Genomic DNA, 16,711 nt, shown 5'->3' on the forward strand with positions numbered 1-16,711 from the left:
ACATTTGCTCTTACTTTTGATTTGTTGTTCCAATACAGGACATGTACTGTTGCAAATGAATGATATTGTATAACTGGATGTAGTGAATAATATTGCGTGATTTTAGGTTGTGAACAAAGGTATCTTCAATTAGAGTATGAATACAGTTATATGGTGCATCTCAAAGTGGGGCAATATTTATATCTTTACCGATCATAGGGAGGACTCAAGATCTCATAAGGTGGTTTCAAACCGCCTCGATCACAGTCCCTGTTCCCTGTTAGTCCCTGTTAAATTACAAGAACTTTTTTAGGCTAAAAAATACCCATTGATTATTCCTGCATTCACATCGCCCCGAAGCATACCCTTCAGGATAAGTTCCTAAAGTTACAAGCATGCGCAGTATGGTCTGATAAGCAGGCAAGGTGCGAGATTCAAAATCCCTACCCCAGCAGCCTCCAACAGCTCCCGTGCCCAATGACACGCTGGGCTAAAAGTTCCCGTTAATTGCTTTCACATTGAAAAAATACCTGCGACCTTGGAAAAATCACCGCGAAAGTTCTCGTAATTTCGCCAAGTACCTACTATTTAGGGGGTATTTTCTTTCGGGGAAATTACGTATAGTTTGCTTTCACATTACCAAAATACCTGGTATTTTCTGATCGGGGTAAATTTCCCGATCAGAGAATACCTGGAACTGACGAACTTCAAGGCGGTCTGAAACCACCTATACTCATGAATCCTATACCCTAAAAACACAAGTGCAATTTTTTTTTCTCCAAACTGAAAAGGTTAAATATCAGTCTAGTCTTTTGATTGTCATGTACATTATATTTGCCTTATCATGAACTTTGAACAGACAAAGATGTCAAAATAGTTTAACAGAGATAAGTTACATGTAATTGATTGAATTTGTCATTATGTTCAATCATTCACAATAACATTCTGAAATTGTATATATTTGTTCAGTCTATTGATTTTTTCTTATTCTCTGCTCTGTGACGAGATGCGAAGTAATTCAAGGTATTTTGAGTGGTTTAACTAAATATAGTCTATTTTTATTGCTTCTTTTTCTTAAATTTACTATGACATTTGATGGATTTATCATCTACCAAGCGATAAGTACTGTTATGTTTCACTTTGGCTGTAATTAAAATGTATTACTTCAAAGTAAAGTACTAATTAAAAAGATTTCCCACTGCTGACCATTGAAGGCAAAACAAATTATCGGAAATACCAAATATATGTAAAATAAAACTAAAAGATGAATATACTTCATTAGACTGTGTTCAACCAAATAAAGCAATAGCAACAGTGCCATTTTAGAGATCCATACATATGGTATTTGTCAAACATTAACCAAGTTTCTGAAATAATCTTATTTTCTGAATAACTCTTATCATTAATCTCAAAGACAAACCTTACAAATTTCTTAGTAACAAACTATACATACAAATTAAAATCATTTTCATTTTGGTGCATGTCAGGGGCCGCGGAGTGGTTTTCAAAGTGGGGGGCTGACCATGCAAAAAATCACAATCATATGGTAATTTTTACGTTTTGGTACATGGTTTTGGAAAATAGTGGGGGGCTGAAGCCCCCCCCCTTCCGCGACCCCTGCATGTATGATACAATGTTTGTTGGTTTGAGGGGCAATAATGGTCTGAAGTATTCCCCAACTCAGACAATGTAACCCTAACAAAAGCACTCACCATTAAAGGTGTATAATATTTTCATGAGAATGTGTCCAAGGGTGCGTTTATTCGACACTTTTTTACCCTAGAATCATGATTAGAATCATGATTCAAATCACGATTCTGCAGAATCACGATTGCGTTTAGTCGAAATTGAATATAATCATGATTAGAATCACAAACATGAAACACGAAAAAAAGGGCGTTTGGAAAGACGTTTCTGTAGAATCACGAACGAAAAAGGTCGTATAAACGATATCGTGATTTGAATCATGATTCTATGACGTCATTGTGTCGTGCTTCTTCCGGGTTCGACTCAAAGGCGCGCGCTGTGTTTCGTGCAGGTTAATTTTCGTGTAGCAGATTGCCAGTGTACTAGTACCGGTATATGCCAATTGTCATGTGCATTTAGGAATTATCATTCTGTGTATTGTACCCCGGGGTTGTACTGTAGCGTCATTTGTATATTTCACTCAGGGTGACCAGATTTCACAAAATGAAATACGGGACAATTGACAAACGAAGATCAACAAAGAAGCCCACACAAAGTGTGGGCTTCTGAGAATCCATAGTATAATAATAAGACTTTTGAAAAAATATAAAGAATTAGAAGGGAAGGTGAACGAAAGAATGAAGGAGAGAAAGAAAAGAGATGATTGGGAAGGAAAGAAAATGAAGGAAAACAGAAAAAATAACAGAAAGTTAGAATAAAAGGATGAAAGAAATAATAAAAGAGATAAAAAAAGGTTTCCGTCATTCTTTGAAATGAATATAGAAAGAAAGAAAGGAAGGAAGGGAAGATTAATAAATGTCTCGCAAAATAAAGGAGACAATTAAAGGGGGAAAGGTGAGAAAAAGAAGGAGGAAAGAAAGAATGAAGGAAATAAACATGTTTCCTTCATTCTTTGAAAGAAAGAAACAAAAGAAAGAAAATAAAAATAAGGGAAAAGAATAAGAAGGGAAAAATGAAGAAAGGAATAAAGAATGGAAGGGAAGAATGAAGGGGAAGAGAACGAAAAAATAGAAAACAATGGAAGGAGAGAAAGAACGAAAAGAAACAGGAGACGAAGAGAGAAGGAATCCAAGGTAATTATAAGGAAAGAAAGAATGAAGGAAATAAAAAAGTATATTGGATAAAGAAGGAAAGAAAGAAAAATGAACAGAGAGAGAGAGAGAGAGAAAAGAAAATGTCGAGTAAAGAAAGATAGGAAATAAAGATAGATGGAACAAAAAAGGGCAAGCAGAAAGGATAGGGTATATATAAAATAAAGAAAAGGGAAAAGTTCAAACTTCAAGTAAACAAAAAATCCAATCATCTAATAAAAATCATAACTTTATTTGGTGTTTTTTAAATGTATTTTTAAAATTTTAAACATAAAATGTTTTAGAAATGAATAAAATTTCAAAGTGAAACATATTGTCAAACTTAAAAATTAGATGAAACATCGCGGCATCGTGCACACCAAGACTCAAAACGAAAGCTGAAACAACTAGATCTATGAAAAGTCAATAACATTTTCCTCCGATTACATCTCCAAATCATTAAACTGAGAATCCATAGTATAATTATAAGAATTTCCCGCCGATTTTGTGATTATTTTGGTGGAAAAACTGTTTATCATGTGAGGTGTTTGCACCATTGAGAATTTGCTTCGATCCTCCATGCCTAGCTAGTAGCCTGCCACACACAGGCAGGAGGCCAGTTCGTTTGCAATGTATTAAGGAACATGTGTAGCAAGAAATCATCGCAGAACTTGCAAAAGTTTACAGTTATCGATTTAATTGTTGTCCCTGCTTCGTCAGCTGTTGGTTATTTAATGAAAATTCGTCACTTTTAAATGTATTAACTACATTTTGTTCAATATTCTGAAATACGGGACGTCTGGTCACCCTGATTTCACTGTTTTCATCAATCATGTCTTCAAGTTCCAAAGGCACAAATTGGACTGACGACGAACTCAGGGCTCTGCTTGTGCTTTGGGCTGAGCCTGAAGCACAAGCATCCCTTACCGGGATTCACAGAAATATAAGACGATCTACGAGTCCCTTTCAGCGGCGCTTGCAAGGGAGGGATTTCAACGGAGATGTGGCACCGCCTGTCGAGACAAAATTAACAGAATTCGTGCCCAGTACTACCGAACACCATTTTTGATGAACCGACAAGATTGAATACAAGTAAACAAAAACAATACGAGGTACAATACACGGAATTCTGGAAGTAAAAGATTTATTTTTCGGAAGCCGAGTTGCACTTGCACAAACGATCGCGCGTTAGCTCCGGTGGCAGCAAAAATCTAGCAGCCGACGTGAAGTTAGAAACACGCGCGAAAATGTTGACCTATACTTCCTGGGTCAAACTGCGCACTGTGATGCGCACTGGATCGGCCCGAATTCAGGGAGAAACAGCGTTAAAAAGATGGTCGTATAAACGCTGATTCTGTCGGATCGTGATTCATGTTGCTGTTTTGAATCATGATTCAAATCGTGATTCCAATCATGATTCTGGGTTGAGGTCGCATAAACGCAGCCCAAATGCGTTTAGTTCATCACAAAATCTCTCTGGGTAGTATTTAATTTCATCATTATCTAAGTAGTTATTGTAGGCTTTTAATCAAAATATTTTTAAATACAGTATGTACAACGGGCATAATAATTGCTCACGTCTGAAGCTCAAGCCTGTGGAATATGGAATGCTTGACCGTGACTGCATGCTGCAATATATATATACCCAATGACATTTACAAAGGCTGTCACAGCAATCAAGTTGACGAGCATACCCTGACACGGGTCAAAGGTCAATTTTATTTCTCGGAAATCCGAGCATGATGTCTATTCAATCTACACTGGTTGGAATTCAATATATACCAATGATTGCCAACAACTGTTTGTGCAAGAGTTGGATACAACCCCTCACGGTGACGGCCTACCAGCAGAATTTTATTCAGAATACAATAGCTCCTCAAACAGTTGCAAATACAAATGGCACACCTGCACAACTATCATGAAACTTGACGAATGTTCTATGTCAAGGCATTACTAGTACTTTTCACTATACCAATCAAACGTATCTAGTAGAATCAAATTCTCAAGTGCACTAAGAACTATGGTTTCTCAAGTTTTGATCAATATCAAGATTCTTTTTAAGCACACAGAGTGTGTATATAGGGAGCATCTTAATATCAACTGAAACACAATTATTCAACACAAATTCTTCTTTTTATAGAAGTAGGCGGTATAGCCAAAAGGGTGCAGATGAGTTCCACCTCTGAAAATGAAGACTGTAATTTCGAAGGCAAACCATAACAAGGCTTGATGAGCACTGACAGATAAGAATACACAGCTTGATAGAAAAACCTAATAGCATATCCTATCAAGATTAAATTTCAACATCTCATAAGCTCCGTACATCCCATACAATGAAAATCATTTTCATTGTCATCCATGGAGCTGAATATTCTATTGTTGTATTCTTTAGGAAGGTACCACATCATTGTTCATGTTCCCACACTTCCCAGGAAAGTCAAATTCATGAAAATATAATGAATTACCAACTAAAGAACAAACTAAAGCACCATTTTTGTGAATTTAAATCTTGAAATGATCAACATTCAGTTGGTAGGCCTTCATATTGAGGGGATGCATTCAACTCTTGCACAAACATTGCTAGCAATCAATGGTATGTATTGATGAATTCCACTATTTGATTTTAGATCATGAATTCATCCACACACGATCACACCCCAAATGGGGGGGATAAATCACACAAAATATTTTCATAAGTAATTAACACTTTTTAAAGTCAAAGACAATTTATTTTTATAATACAGCTTGTCCTTGAGACATTCTTCTTTTGAAGGGACTTGTACCTAACCATTTTGGTCTATTATCAATACAACATCTTACACCAGGTAATTGCAAATTTGAGCAGATCGATATCAAACACATTCTATTTCATAGCTTGATCAAAATCTATGGCAAGATAATGTTAAGACCATTATCCACACATCCATAATTCTGCCATTTTATCACTAGTATTACAAAATGAGTTCATATAAACATCATTATGCTCAATGTCTGAAATAAATGATGTCTATGCACATTATAATGTATTCTATCATTTCAAGAGTGCTGTACTTTGAACCCCCTATTGAAGAGGTAGAGAAATCTTATCACAGCCCATGACATTCTTGTTTCACATCGTGCTTACAGACTTGGGTCACTGTGAACCAAACAACAATGAAATGCTCATAAATATTGTGATTCGATGACTTTTGCAGACAATGGACCATTAGTAACCACATAATCAGGCAGAAAATATGAAGCATTTTGCAAATAATGAGGAAAGACATGAAGATAAAAGTTTCGCAACCTTTATGACTGGAAGCATAATTGGTAAAATCTGTGTGAATGTATAAGGAAAAAAAATGACACACTCACACAGCTACGTGTACTGGTGACAAGTGAATTATCTCTCCGCTTGGAGCCAAGAAATGATTCCTTTTTTATTAATGAAAATAAGAAAGATGAATTGCTCAAAGAGCACAGGAATTGATTAATTTCATTCTCTGTTTTGGCTGGCTCCAATTTGGCCCAGCTAGGGGCCTACACCATACCTGGAGAAAGAAAGGCTTTATCTCCAAATAAAATCATGAAATCTTCTTCTCAGTGCTGAAGTACATGTATGTATCTTTTGTGCGTCATTCTGCATAATTATAATCTCTTGCAAGATCATGCTTTTTGGTGGGGGCAGGATATTACACCCTCACTCATATGTTGCTTTTTAGATAGCTATTACGACGTCTTCCATTTTGCTTAAAAGGTTCACAGTAAAAATGCTTTTTAAGTTTTTTTATACAACACTCGACATCATGTGAACCTTACAGTAGTGGTTTAAATGGATCAAAAGTGTTTAAAATCTTAAACAAAAATGTTTAATATTTGATATTTAATTCTCAATAAATTATTGGTAAGCAGGCATGGTTGTTAAAACTGTTGAACAACTACTGTAAAGTTCATATAATTAACAGCATTGTATTAAAGTTTAAACTGTTTACTGTGTTTACTGTGTAAGATATTGTCTACTATTTACACTAGAGGTAAAAACAAGTACAGTATTAACACCCATCATTCCATCCATGCAAATTTTTCTACTCTTTGACAGTATTTCATTAAACAAGTGCCATATTTCATTCATGGCAAACTTAGTTAACCGAATGCCATCACTTTCTAGAATGTCAAATTTTGAACTTGTATGATCTGCAGTTTTATTTGTCAGAGTTCATAAGTGTATAGGCCAAAACTATCACCAAGACCAGTTTTTGTTTTGTCTGGCAACAACATGATTCTTAGTTCCTACCAACCTGTCTAGTCATTAGTCCTTCCTTCCTTCCTCTCATTACACTCCCTGCATGAAACAATTATCCTCAAAATGCTTTCAACGCCAGGAAGTATTATCAAACATCTAATCCTTCCAAAGCTCTCCTCTGACATATCATTTGTAACAAAAGTATCATCATGTTCCCTGCTCTTGAACATGAAAATGATATCATTTTGAGTATCAACAGTGTTTGTCGATCAAAAGTATGGATTTCAGGACCCAAGTTCTTTCTAATACCCAAAAGTTTAAAAATGACCCCTAAGGCCGAAACTCCAGAAATCGTCAAATTTCCTAAACATTTATACATTTTAAATAGGATATAACAGAAAATGTTGCCCTTTCGTTTCCCCCTTACTGTGGAATTTTCTTATATCAAGAAGTTGAAAACTCAACAGGTGTATTTCATGTTTTCCATTGTCTATTTCCATTTGCAGACTTGCAAACCAGGCAAAAAATTCTATGTTTATTTTCGAAGGCTACCTGTACTTTTCACAACTGCTGAAATCTGCAACACTGGAACAGAAGCTTTACCATTGCAGTGAGTGGGGAATTTGGGGGGCTCTTTTTTTAAAACTTTCCAGAGATCTTTTGAGCATGTCAGGGGGGGGGGTGCCCTGAGCCCCTTTGAAATTTTGTCTCTGCTGCAAACTTAAGGTGCAATAATGAATTTTACAATAGCTCTGGAGCCAGGAGGAAGGTAAATAAATTCATGAATTCATAATCAACTGAATAACTTCTGTTCAATATGGGGGGTGTTGGTAGAGTCTTCACATTATATCAGCACCGAAGTGTCGAGTTTGGATAGCTTCTTTACAAGTCTAAATACAAGACCTCTCATTTCCAAGAAAGAAAAGATGTACGTAACAGCCTCGACAACGCTTTTGAATACAGATTACGTACAACCATTTCCTGCATGCCTTCTCGATCCAATGTAAAAATAGAGGTGAATCAGTTCACATATCAATAGAAATATGAGACCTGTGCAAGAAATATGGCCCCTAGACTATCCAACAAAAGATAATCACTGAACAATAGAACAATGTCACATAAACCCTACCTAAATCTCAGACTCAGATCTTGATGAAGAAATTGAACATTATGAATTTTAGTGATTATGTATTCCTAATCCTGTGTCACATTGTGTACTAAAATAGTACTGGCATACATGTAGAGCTGCAGGAATAGGTGGTGTGGGGATTAACTGTGATGATTAGAGATAATTGGCATGAATCATTTAGCTTTAATTGTTCCTCTCATAAAATCAGTTCTACATTTCCTATCAAGTTACCTCCTCCTGTTCAATGACACACCATGAAAATTAGCAAATTGATAGAATAGATTATAAATTCTTTTTATCCATTTCATGGAATAATATGAAGAGTGTCATAATGACATTTGGAGAAAACAGAAAACTCTGCTCAAATTGACGTTCCACAAGTCATACAATCTTTGAAGCATCTTTTCCACACCAGAATATGCGTTACAATTTTGGAATCAAATTTTGCCAAAGCTGCAATTTTGCATCAAGCAAATATCCCTGGTCCCAAAATATTCAGTTAACTTTGGGCAGATTTACTTGTACTTAATTAGATTAAACCCTACAGCAACTTTCAAAAGCCTATTATATGATATGAAAACAAAGATAAATTAAGGATAATTTCAATAATCAGAAGTAAATGCAAAAAAATTACCTTAATTTTTTTCTTAAGTTTTGTCATAAATCAAACTACATCATCTTGATTTTATTTTATTTTATTTCTGCACTCAGCATAAATATGCAACATAACATCTAGGTGATATAATTAAGTTTTACAAAACAACTTCGCTCTTGTGAGAGCGAAGATCATTTTGTAAGGAAAATAACCAGGTGAATATACAAAGAAAACTAAAATAAATACATTTTTTCCTAATTGAGCTCAAAATATAGTAGATCTGAAAGTATCAGTATACACCTTCTTCCCCTTTGTGAGAGCTAAGATCATTTAAAAAGGAAAATAATCAGGTGAACAAACAAGGAAAAATAAAATACAAACATTTTTTCTTAATTGAGCTCAAGCTATAGCAGATCTGATACCATCATTTTGTACTACGTTCAGATCTAAAGAAGAAATTCACAGATCTATTTGCAGACTGTTACCGCAGTATACCACAGAGATATTCTCACTCTAAACAGCCTGGCATTACAATTCTGGATGCTTTTAAGGAGGTCTTCCCAATCACTCCGTAAAATTGAATATCCTGTCAGACTTGAGCCTTTCCGGGCATCCCAACAAATCTCCACCAATTATGACTCTTCCCTGCTCTATTTTTCCTCAACGAATATCAAAACTAAAAACAGTTCCTCTCTTAAGTGAAAGCCGCCAACAAATTTAATTGGAATGCAGCATATTTTTCTTTCATTCATTCATATTTGTTTTTCAAAGAAGAGATTTCAAACTTAAAGTATGATTTTATGGCATCCCTCATTGCTGTTATCTTGGCAAATCGTTCCTTGTTTCATGATGAAACAGGGAAATTCTTCATTTTTTCCATTTCAACTATTTGTTACTGCATTTATGAACATCCTGGACTAATGTCGTTAACCTCACGTAAAGTTGGCGATTAAAGTGCTTTATTGTGTTTCTATGGTGATTCATGAAAATGAAGAGAGTGATTTTTTTCAAAGTGTAGCAGATTTATGTTGCTTCTGTGTTTTATATACATGTAGGCCTAAATGTAATGCCTGTATGACAATTTTTATTTAACTGATACATGTATATCATGAAGGCACAGGAGATGTACAGTAACTCTGAATTTCAGATATCTTTTTTTTAAATTCCTTTTCAGAAATGGGTTCATTTAAAGGAGACAATGCTTGACTATGGAGAGATATTTTTAAAGCAATATTGTTCACATTATCTTTGTAAAACAACAGGAAAGGTAAACTATTTTTTAAAATAATAATGAATTCTAGCCTAGGCAGTGAGCTTTTCAGATAAAAACACATGTCATACAAATGTCACTGTTCGAGATTTGAAGGAATACGCTATTAATACTACCACAATAAAATAAAGAACTTGATACCCACTTCCCTCCCACATCTATATTAAATGGGAGACAGTTAGAGGTATGGTATTCCTGAATATCATATCAATTATTCCAGGAAAATCCATAGAGAGAACAATCTGACAAACTACAAAAATAGAATATGTCTCTCAAGACTGCACAGTTTTATGAAGTCTCCATGAACAACATCAATCACCCCTCCATGTCCCGGCCTCCTTTTATATCTTTTCACTAAAATCAAAACTTATCAACCAAAATTAGAATCTAAATATTTAAATAGGCCTACTATGCAATGTCAAGCATAAACTAATTATATTGGTAAGGAGTCCATAATATGAACCTATAGATCAGAGACAATATATATTATCCGGACATAGAAAGTTTTCTGTTATCTACATCCAGATACAGAATGTAAGCATTTAACAAATATTTGAAATACAGAAGTATACCTTTGACTTTTGCTGAGATTTCAAAATCTAAAATAGACTAAATTAAATAATGTGTTCCATTAGGGGTCTTAACCTCATGAAAAAAATGCCCCGGTATGCAGACTACAGTCCATACGCAAGTTGGAAAGGAAAGTCGTGGTCAAAAAACCTTGAAACACAAATAGCATTTCATCTTCCCCTCCCTACTGCTATGTCCCCTTTTCTCAAGTTCAAACAGTTTAGATTAGAATCTTTATCTCACATCAAATCAAATCAGAATTATGACACTGCCATTAAAACTGCAAGATAGCGCCCACTTTCAGGATATCCAAAATTGTCATGGACTTTCCAAAGCAGAGATCTGGGCCAACTGCCTCTACTGGCACACTTGGGAATTTCCTATTGCCATGGGAGTTAAGTATGAACTTGTCCCGCCTTTGTCTGTGATTTCAGTTTCTTTAAAGAATTATACGTGAATTTTCCAATTTTTGTTCTCATGCTCTATATTACAGATTGTCTTTGAAGATGACTTGACAAAAAAAAATCAAAGAATAAATTAATCTAACAAATCAATGAATTATGATTTAAAAATCGACAGAACATTTGCTTTGTTCTCTTGCAGTTTCCCATTTCATGTTCATTTTTTATGCATGTACTGTAATTATCCTTATACAATCTTAGCCCTTTTTAAAATCTTTCTTGCATCTTGCTATGTGTCTTTGTTTCCTTGTTTTTTTTAATGTATTTTTGATGTTTTTGTATGCTCAATGTATTTTAATGGACGTGAATAAATAAATGAAATGAAAAATATAGAATATAGAATCAACATCTTTCATTTTGGAAAGTGAATTTTAGAGGATTCAAGTGCAGGGGATTGCCAATTCATTAGACTTTATTTGATTTCAGTAACACTAGTGTAACACGTCATTTCACATAACTAATTTATTCACATTAATTAGTTGTACTTCATCTTTATCCATTCATTTATGAATTACTCAAACTTTTAAATGATCAACAATCACTTAATAATTTTTTTTTATTTTGATATGTCATACAAATTTTTTTTCTATTAACATATATCTTCTTTGTGTTCATTTTATATGTAAGTTTCAATGATTGTTGGGTGTTTTTTTTGCGGGACATTAGGTGGTTAAGTGTTATGTAAATCAGAAATATTGACTCCCCCCCCCGTATACAGAGAAATTTACAGCCTTTCTAACATTCTTACAAGAGCTGTGACATGCAAGCGTCCAAAATTTCACTACATCACAACTTCCAGTAAAGCATCCCTGAATATAGTCCCTTTAGCAACGCGGAGATTCTGGAGCAGCACCAGTTCAGTGAACCTAGATCATGAAGGGTATGTTTTAAAGGATCACTGACCCATACAGCTTCTCATTGAGAAGGTTGATTTCCAGAGAGGAAGAAGTGATCAGAACAAATTGCTTACCTGGAAGAGCTGCTTGAGGGAGAAGAGCGCTCGTCGAAGCTCTCTTCCTGACGAGTTCAGGAGCTTCTCTGTAAAGACACACAAAATTAAAGAATGGTGAGTTTGATCATCAACTCATCAGATCAATGAACAAATGATTTCGGAAAATGAAATGATTGCAGAAAAGAAAAAGTAAATATTCAACAACTACAGCTTTTCAAGAAAACAAAATTCCCTGATTTTTCCCTGATGAAGTTAAAACAAATTCCTGATAATTATTTAAACCCATTCCCAGTTTCGCATGTTTTCTAAGTTATTTATTACATGAATTTTTCAGTATGAAAACAATAATGTAAAACTAATTAGTAACCACCATAACCAGTCATTCAATGGATGTTGTTTTGATATGCAACAAAATATAACAGAGTCTGACTGAATACCGTGCGTTCGACTTTTGGGCTGATCAAAATTCCCTGATTTTTCCCTCGTTTGAGGCATTTTCCCTGATTTGAGGTATTCTTCATCAAATTCCCTGATTTTCCCTGACTGGAAAAAGTAAAATAATTTTCCCTGATTTCCCTGATAGGCTTGGAATCTTGAACAATACACCTGTCATGATTAACACAATTAATTCAATCATTTCCATCTCTGTGCACTTGTTTATGTTAGCCAACATAGACACAAACACATTTTTTGAATTAGTACATAATGAAGATGACCTTTGACTTTTAACTTGAGACCAGAGAGAAGAGTAATTGGTTGAGACATCTAAGTGCCCAATAGCAGAAGGTCCGACAAACCAATATCCTAAAATATCCATCTTGAAATAACTTTAAGGTCAGTCTTCAGATCTGAGCTCTGATAGCAATGTAAAAATGTGTACCACAGTGAACTTGTTAGAGCTTAAACCTTTATAAAGATTTATAGTGTAATGCAAAATTGATTAAAAAAGTTGAATCTCTATAAATTATATCCTTTTCAAATCTAAAGCTCAAGTTTTGGGCTGTTCAATATATAATTTTTTGGTAGCTCAGTTTTCCAAACGCAATTCAGTCTTTCACATTGCCAAGATTTGGGCCTTCATTAACTCCTTATTACCGTCATATAATTTGGACCAGCCAAAACAAAAATGTTGCAAGAGCACAAGATATGCAAGGACCTTGGACTTGGAGAGGCAGAAATCTTTGCACAATATCCCACCAGTGTAATTAAGGTCAGCCCTGCTTGGACTTGTACCATATGTTTGTGTGGCCCAAAATATTGTTTTGGACAGCCCAGAGGCTATAGATTTGAAAGGCATACTATATATTCATGGAAAAGAAAAAAAAATCTTTTAACGATCTTGAAATAATGCTCAGTTTGAAACATTAGAAAATCATTTTGAGTTCAAAAACTTATATATTTTTTGTAATCCAATCTAAAAATCTTCATAAACAACTAGATTGGTGAAGGATAAGCTCCTGTTATAAGAGATTCTCTGGCATTGGATCCTCTCTATGTGTTAAGGTGTTAAACACTAATTATCACTTAATCATCCTGATCAAGCATGTAATTAATGACAATGGAAACCTCGTTAGGTGCCTCTCAAAAATCACATACCTGCCAACTCCTTCCCCTTCACATTCCTAAAATGATCAATCATGGTGTAATTCAAGATGTATTCCACAAATATACCACATCCATGCAAGAATGAGAAAACACACGATGAAAGTTGCAGTTCAAAGGCCTACTCCACAAAAAGGATGGTATATTACAATGTCCATGCAACTAATGATTACTAATCCATATGAGAGAAAGTATATCCACTGAAGAAAACTTGAGTCATGCAGAGATGTTTGACGATCAAGTCACTCGAAGCCTCACACCACCGAGTAATGAAGATTCCACTTGCAGCAGTTGAGCACAAAAAATAGGGGGATCACAGAGGAAGAGGGGGGCTATTTACAATTCGAACAAACCGACAAAATACAAATGACAGGCCGATTGTCGTCGTCGCAGGGGGAGGGGTGAGGTTTCGATTGTGAGCAAGTGGATATGTCCCTGTTTTGTTAAGTTATGGCATCCTGTCGTGACGGCATTATTGCGTCGTCGGCTATCTCTTGGCTTGGTTGGTCTGGAGGGTTCGGGATGGTTGGTTGCTGGTCGGCTAGCCAGTGGAAGGGGAGGGGGGAATCAGTTGGTTATGCATGGTTATCGACACTGCACTGAGCATGAGCAATGGGTCCACTATCAATACCAAGGTAGATAATGCTTAGTCTATGCTTAAGGCCTTTCAGACTCTGAATGTACCATAAACGGCATGAAAAAAAATTCTTCAAGATACGGTGGTGATCTTCAAATATACAGTGGTAGTATTTTGAGTCCATCATTCAAGACATATAGTACATGTACTACATTGTGGAAAGGTTGATATACATGTAGAACATGATGTAATTTGTCTCGCAAAAAAAAAAACAATACACTTTTAAGTTCTAACTTAAAGTGAAATTCAAGTTCAGTAAAGTTTGACAAAGTCAAAGTAAGATTCCCAGTTCAATACTTCATAATCTTATTCTACAATCAGATCGAAAACATGCCTTTAGTGCAACGCACAAACCACATAGTCCACTATCTACTACAGTAGATGTATCTTAAATGGTTCTGTGGTCTTATTTCCTAGACTAGCAGCACATGTTAGGAGTGTGTGATGGAGGGGGGGGGGGCATGGAAGCATACCGATGATGAATTCCTGAGATAGCTGGATGGAGGACGTAGGACAGAATAAATGAAGAATCAAGTTCAGTCTATAACCCCCTTCATACATGAAATTAAAGCCCTCTTAATAAACAGTATACAACAAATATGAGAATTATGATTACCTTAGCAGCATTATCGTATCTATTCATAGTCAATCATTTATTAAACAGGTTTGGTTTAAATACATTAAGAAGTATAGTGATATTTGATTTATTTATTTTTTATGATTACAACTTCATTATGCTCAATCACATACACAAACCATATTTTCATGAAATATAGAAAGGATTACTCAACCTAAAGTGTGTATTGTAATAACTTTAAGTGGAAATGGGATATCCAGAAGTGATAAAAGAAGCTTTTTAAATGAGTTAAATGAAAATATACTTTAAAAAACATCTAGGTTGACCATTCCCTTGGATAACACTAAAGGAAAGGAAATGGGCTATACTAAAACATATCAACATATATTTTTCATTTAATACATCCTAAAGAAGTTTTCTTCAGAGTCAGGTAGTGAAAATAAAGTGACAGTAATGTACAAATTTAAGTCCATAAGTTATCAGGTATATCCAAGAGCATTGTTTCTTTAAGATGTGAATGGGGCCATGGATTGAGATGGTGTGTGCCTACAGTCTATCCCAACGGCGCGTGGCCTGGGCCGGAATGATCCCGTAATAGCACGCAGGTCACTGTCAGCAGCCACTAAATATACACCATTACAACAACCCCAAACCGCAAGATTGACTAACAATGGTCTGGATGCCATCCAGTCAGAGATTATCTGGTAGTTTCTCAAGCATGGATGATGCTTTCAGATCTAAGCAAGATGATGTACTGGCGCAAGAAGATACCATGTGGGAACAACATGTATCTTCAGGAGGGGTCTTTATGTGCTTGATGATACTGCCAATAGGTTTTCCTATGCATATGCTGGTATGTTAATGGTAAATGGTGTTGATCTTTTACCTGATTTGTATTAAAGAAAGCAAGAATGCTTGTACATGTAAGCAAGCAACTAGAGGACCAACAGCTTAAGGTCCTCTCCAAGGGACCTGGTAATGAGGATAAATGCCTAACCAAATATTGGGGTTGGGATTAACCTTAAGTTGACTCACAATCAACTCTACATATGTAGATTTCATAGGACAATATCATGCAGTTGATTAATAAAAATTCAAGTTTGATGTGCCAAATAGACAAAATAAGATGAAATTACAACATGCACTATAAAGAATCCTGTAAATAACAATCTGCATGTGTGGTGGAATCAGAGGAGCATTCAAGCTCTTACAAACTGATCAGAAAATGTATGTGACTTTGTAAGAAAATTCCTCACATATGGGTCAATGAATGTCATTAAAATGAAGGACTATATGAGGTTAAACTATTAATAATTGTATCATCGCTGCTATGGCTGGTATATCCTTGTGTGAAATTGCCTTAAAGGTAAAATCATAAAACTCAAACACTAAGCTTCACAGAACAATCTCTTTTAATACTTTCATTAACATGATTTTATTTATACTACTGGACTTGAAAATGTGTTTTTCTCTGAACCATGAGTTTGGATATGATAAAAAAATTAAAAATTCAAGTTCAATGAGCTATATTGTTAGTTATATAAATATGAGTTATCCAAGTGACCTATTGAATAACTTGTTAATGAGCCAAGCAATGAGTTACACTTGCAACCAGTTTTAGATGCTGTAATCCGAGTTACATATTAGGTTATAATCTGGGTTTTACAAGGCCAATTATAATTTACCTTCAAAAAGTGACAATGTCCATTCTATTTTGAGCAATGGGTTACTATCTACTCTAGATGTACTGATTCTAGTTTAAACCATTGATTATAAAATATAATACATTTGACCTTCAATTTGAGGGCATTTTATAAAATATAAGAACATGTATTACATATATGTAATACATGTTCTTATATATATATATATACTTTCCTGTATATATATATACAGGAAAGTACTATTCAGTAAACCCTCAAAATCATATGCATAAATGC

At 35.0% G+C, this 16,711-nt stretch overlaps 1 protein-coding gene across 1 annotated transcript in view; it reads right to left on the reverse strand.

Moving 5' to 3' along the window:
• LOC121409733 (dentin sialophosphoprotein-like) overlaps positions 1-16,711 on the reverse strand; it is a 137,247-nt gene that overhangs the window by 75,264 nt on the left and 45,272 nt on the right. Inside the window, exon 4 of the mRNA XM_041601640.1 lies at positions 11,974-12,041. Coding sequence (XP_041457574.1) covers positions 11,974-12,041 — 68 coding nt within the window. The remainder of the gene's footprint in view (positions 1-11,973; positions 12,042-16,711) is intronic.

Source organism: Lytechinus variegatus, chromosome 2 (assembly GCF_018143015.1).
Source record: "Lytechinus variegatus isolate NC3 chromosome 2, Lvar_3.0, whole genome shotgun sequence".
Classification (NCBI taxonomy): Eukaryota; Metazoa; Echinodermata; class Echinoidea; order Temnopleuroida; family Toxopneustidae; genus Lytechinus; species Lytechinus variegatus.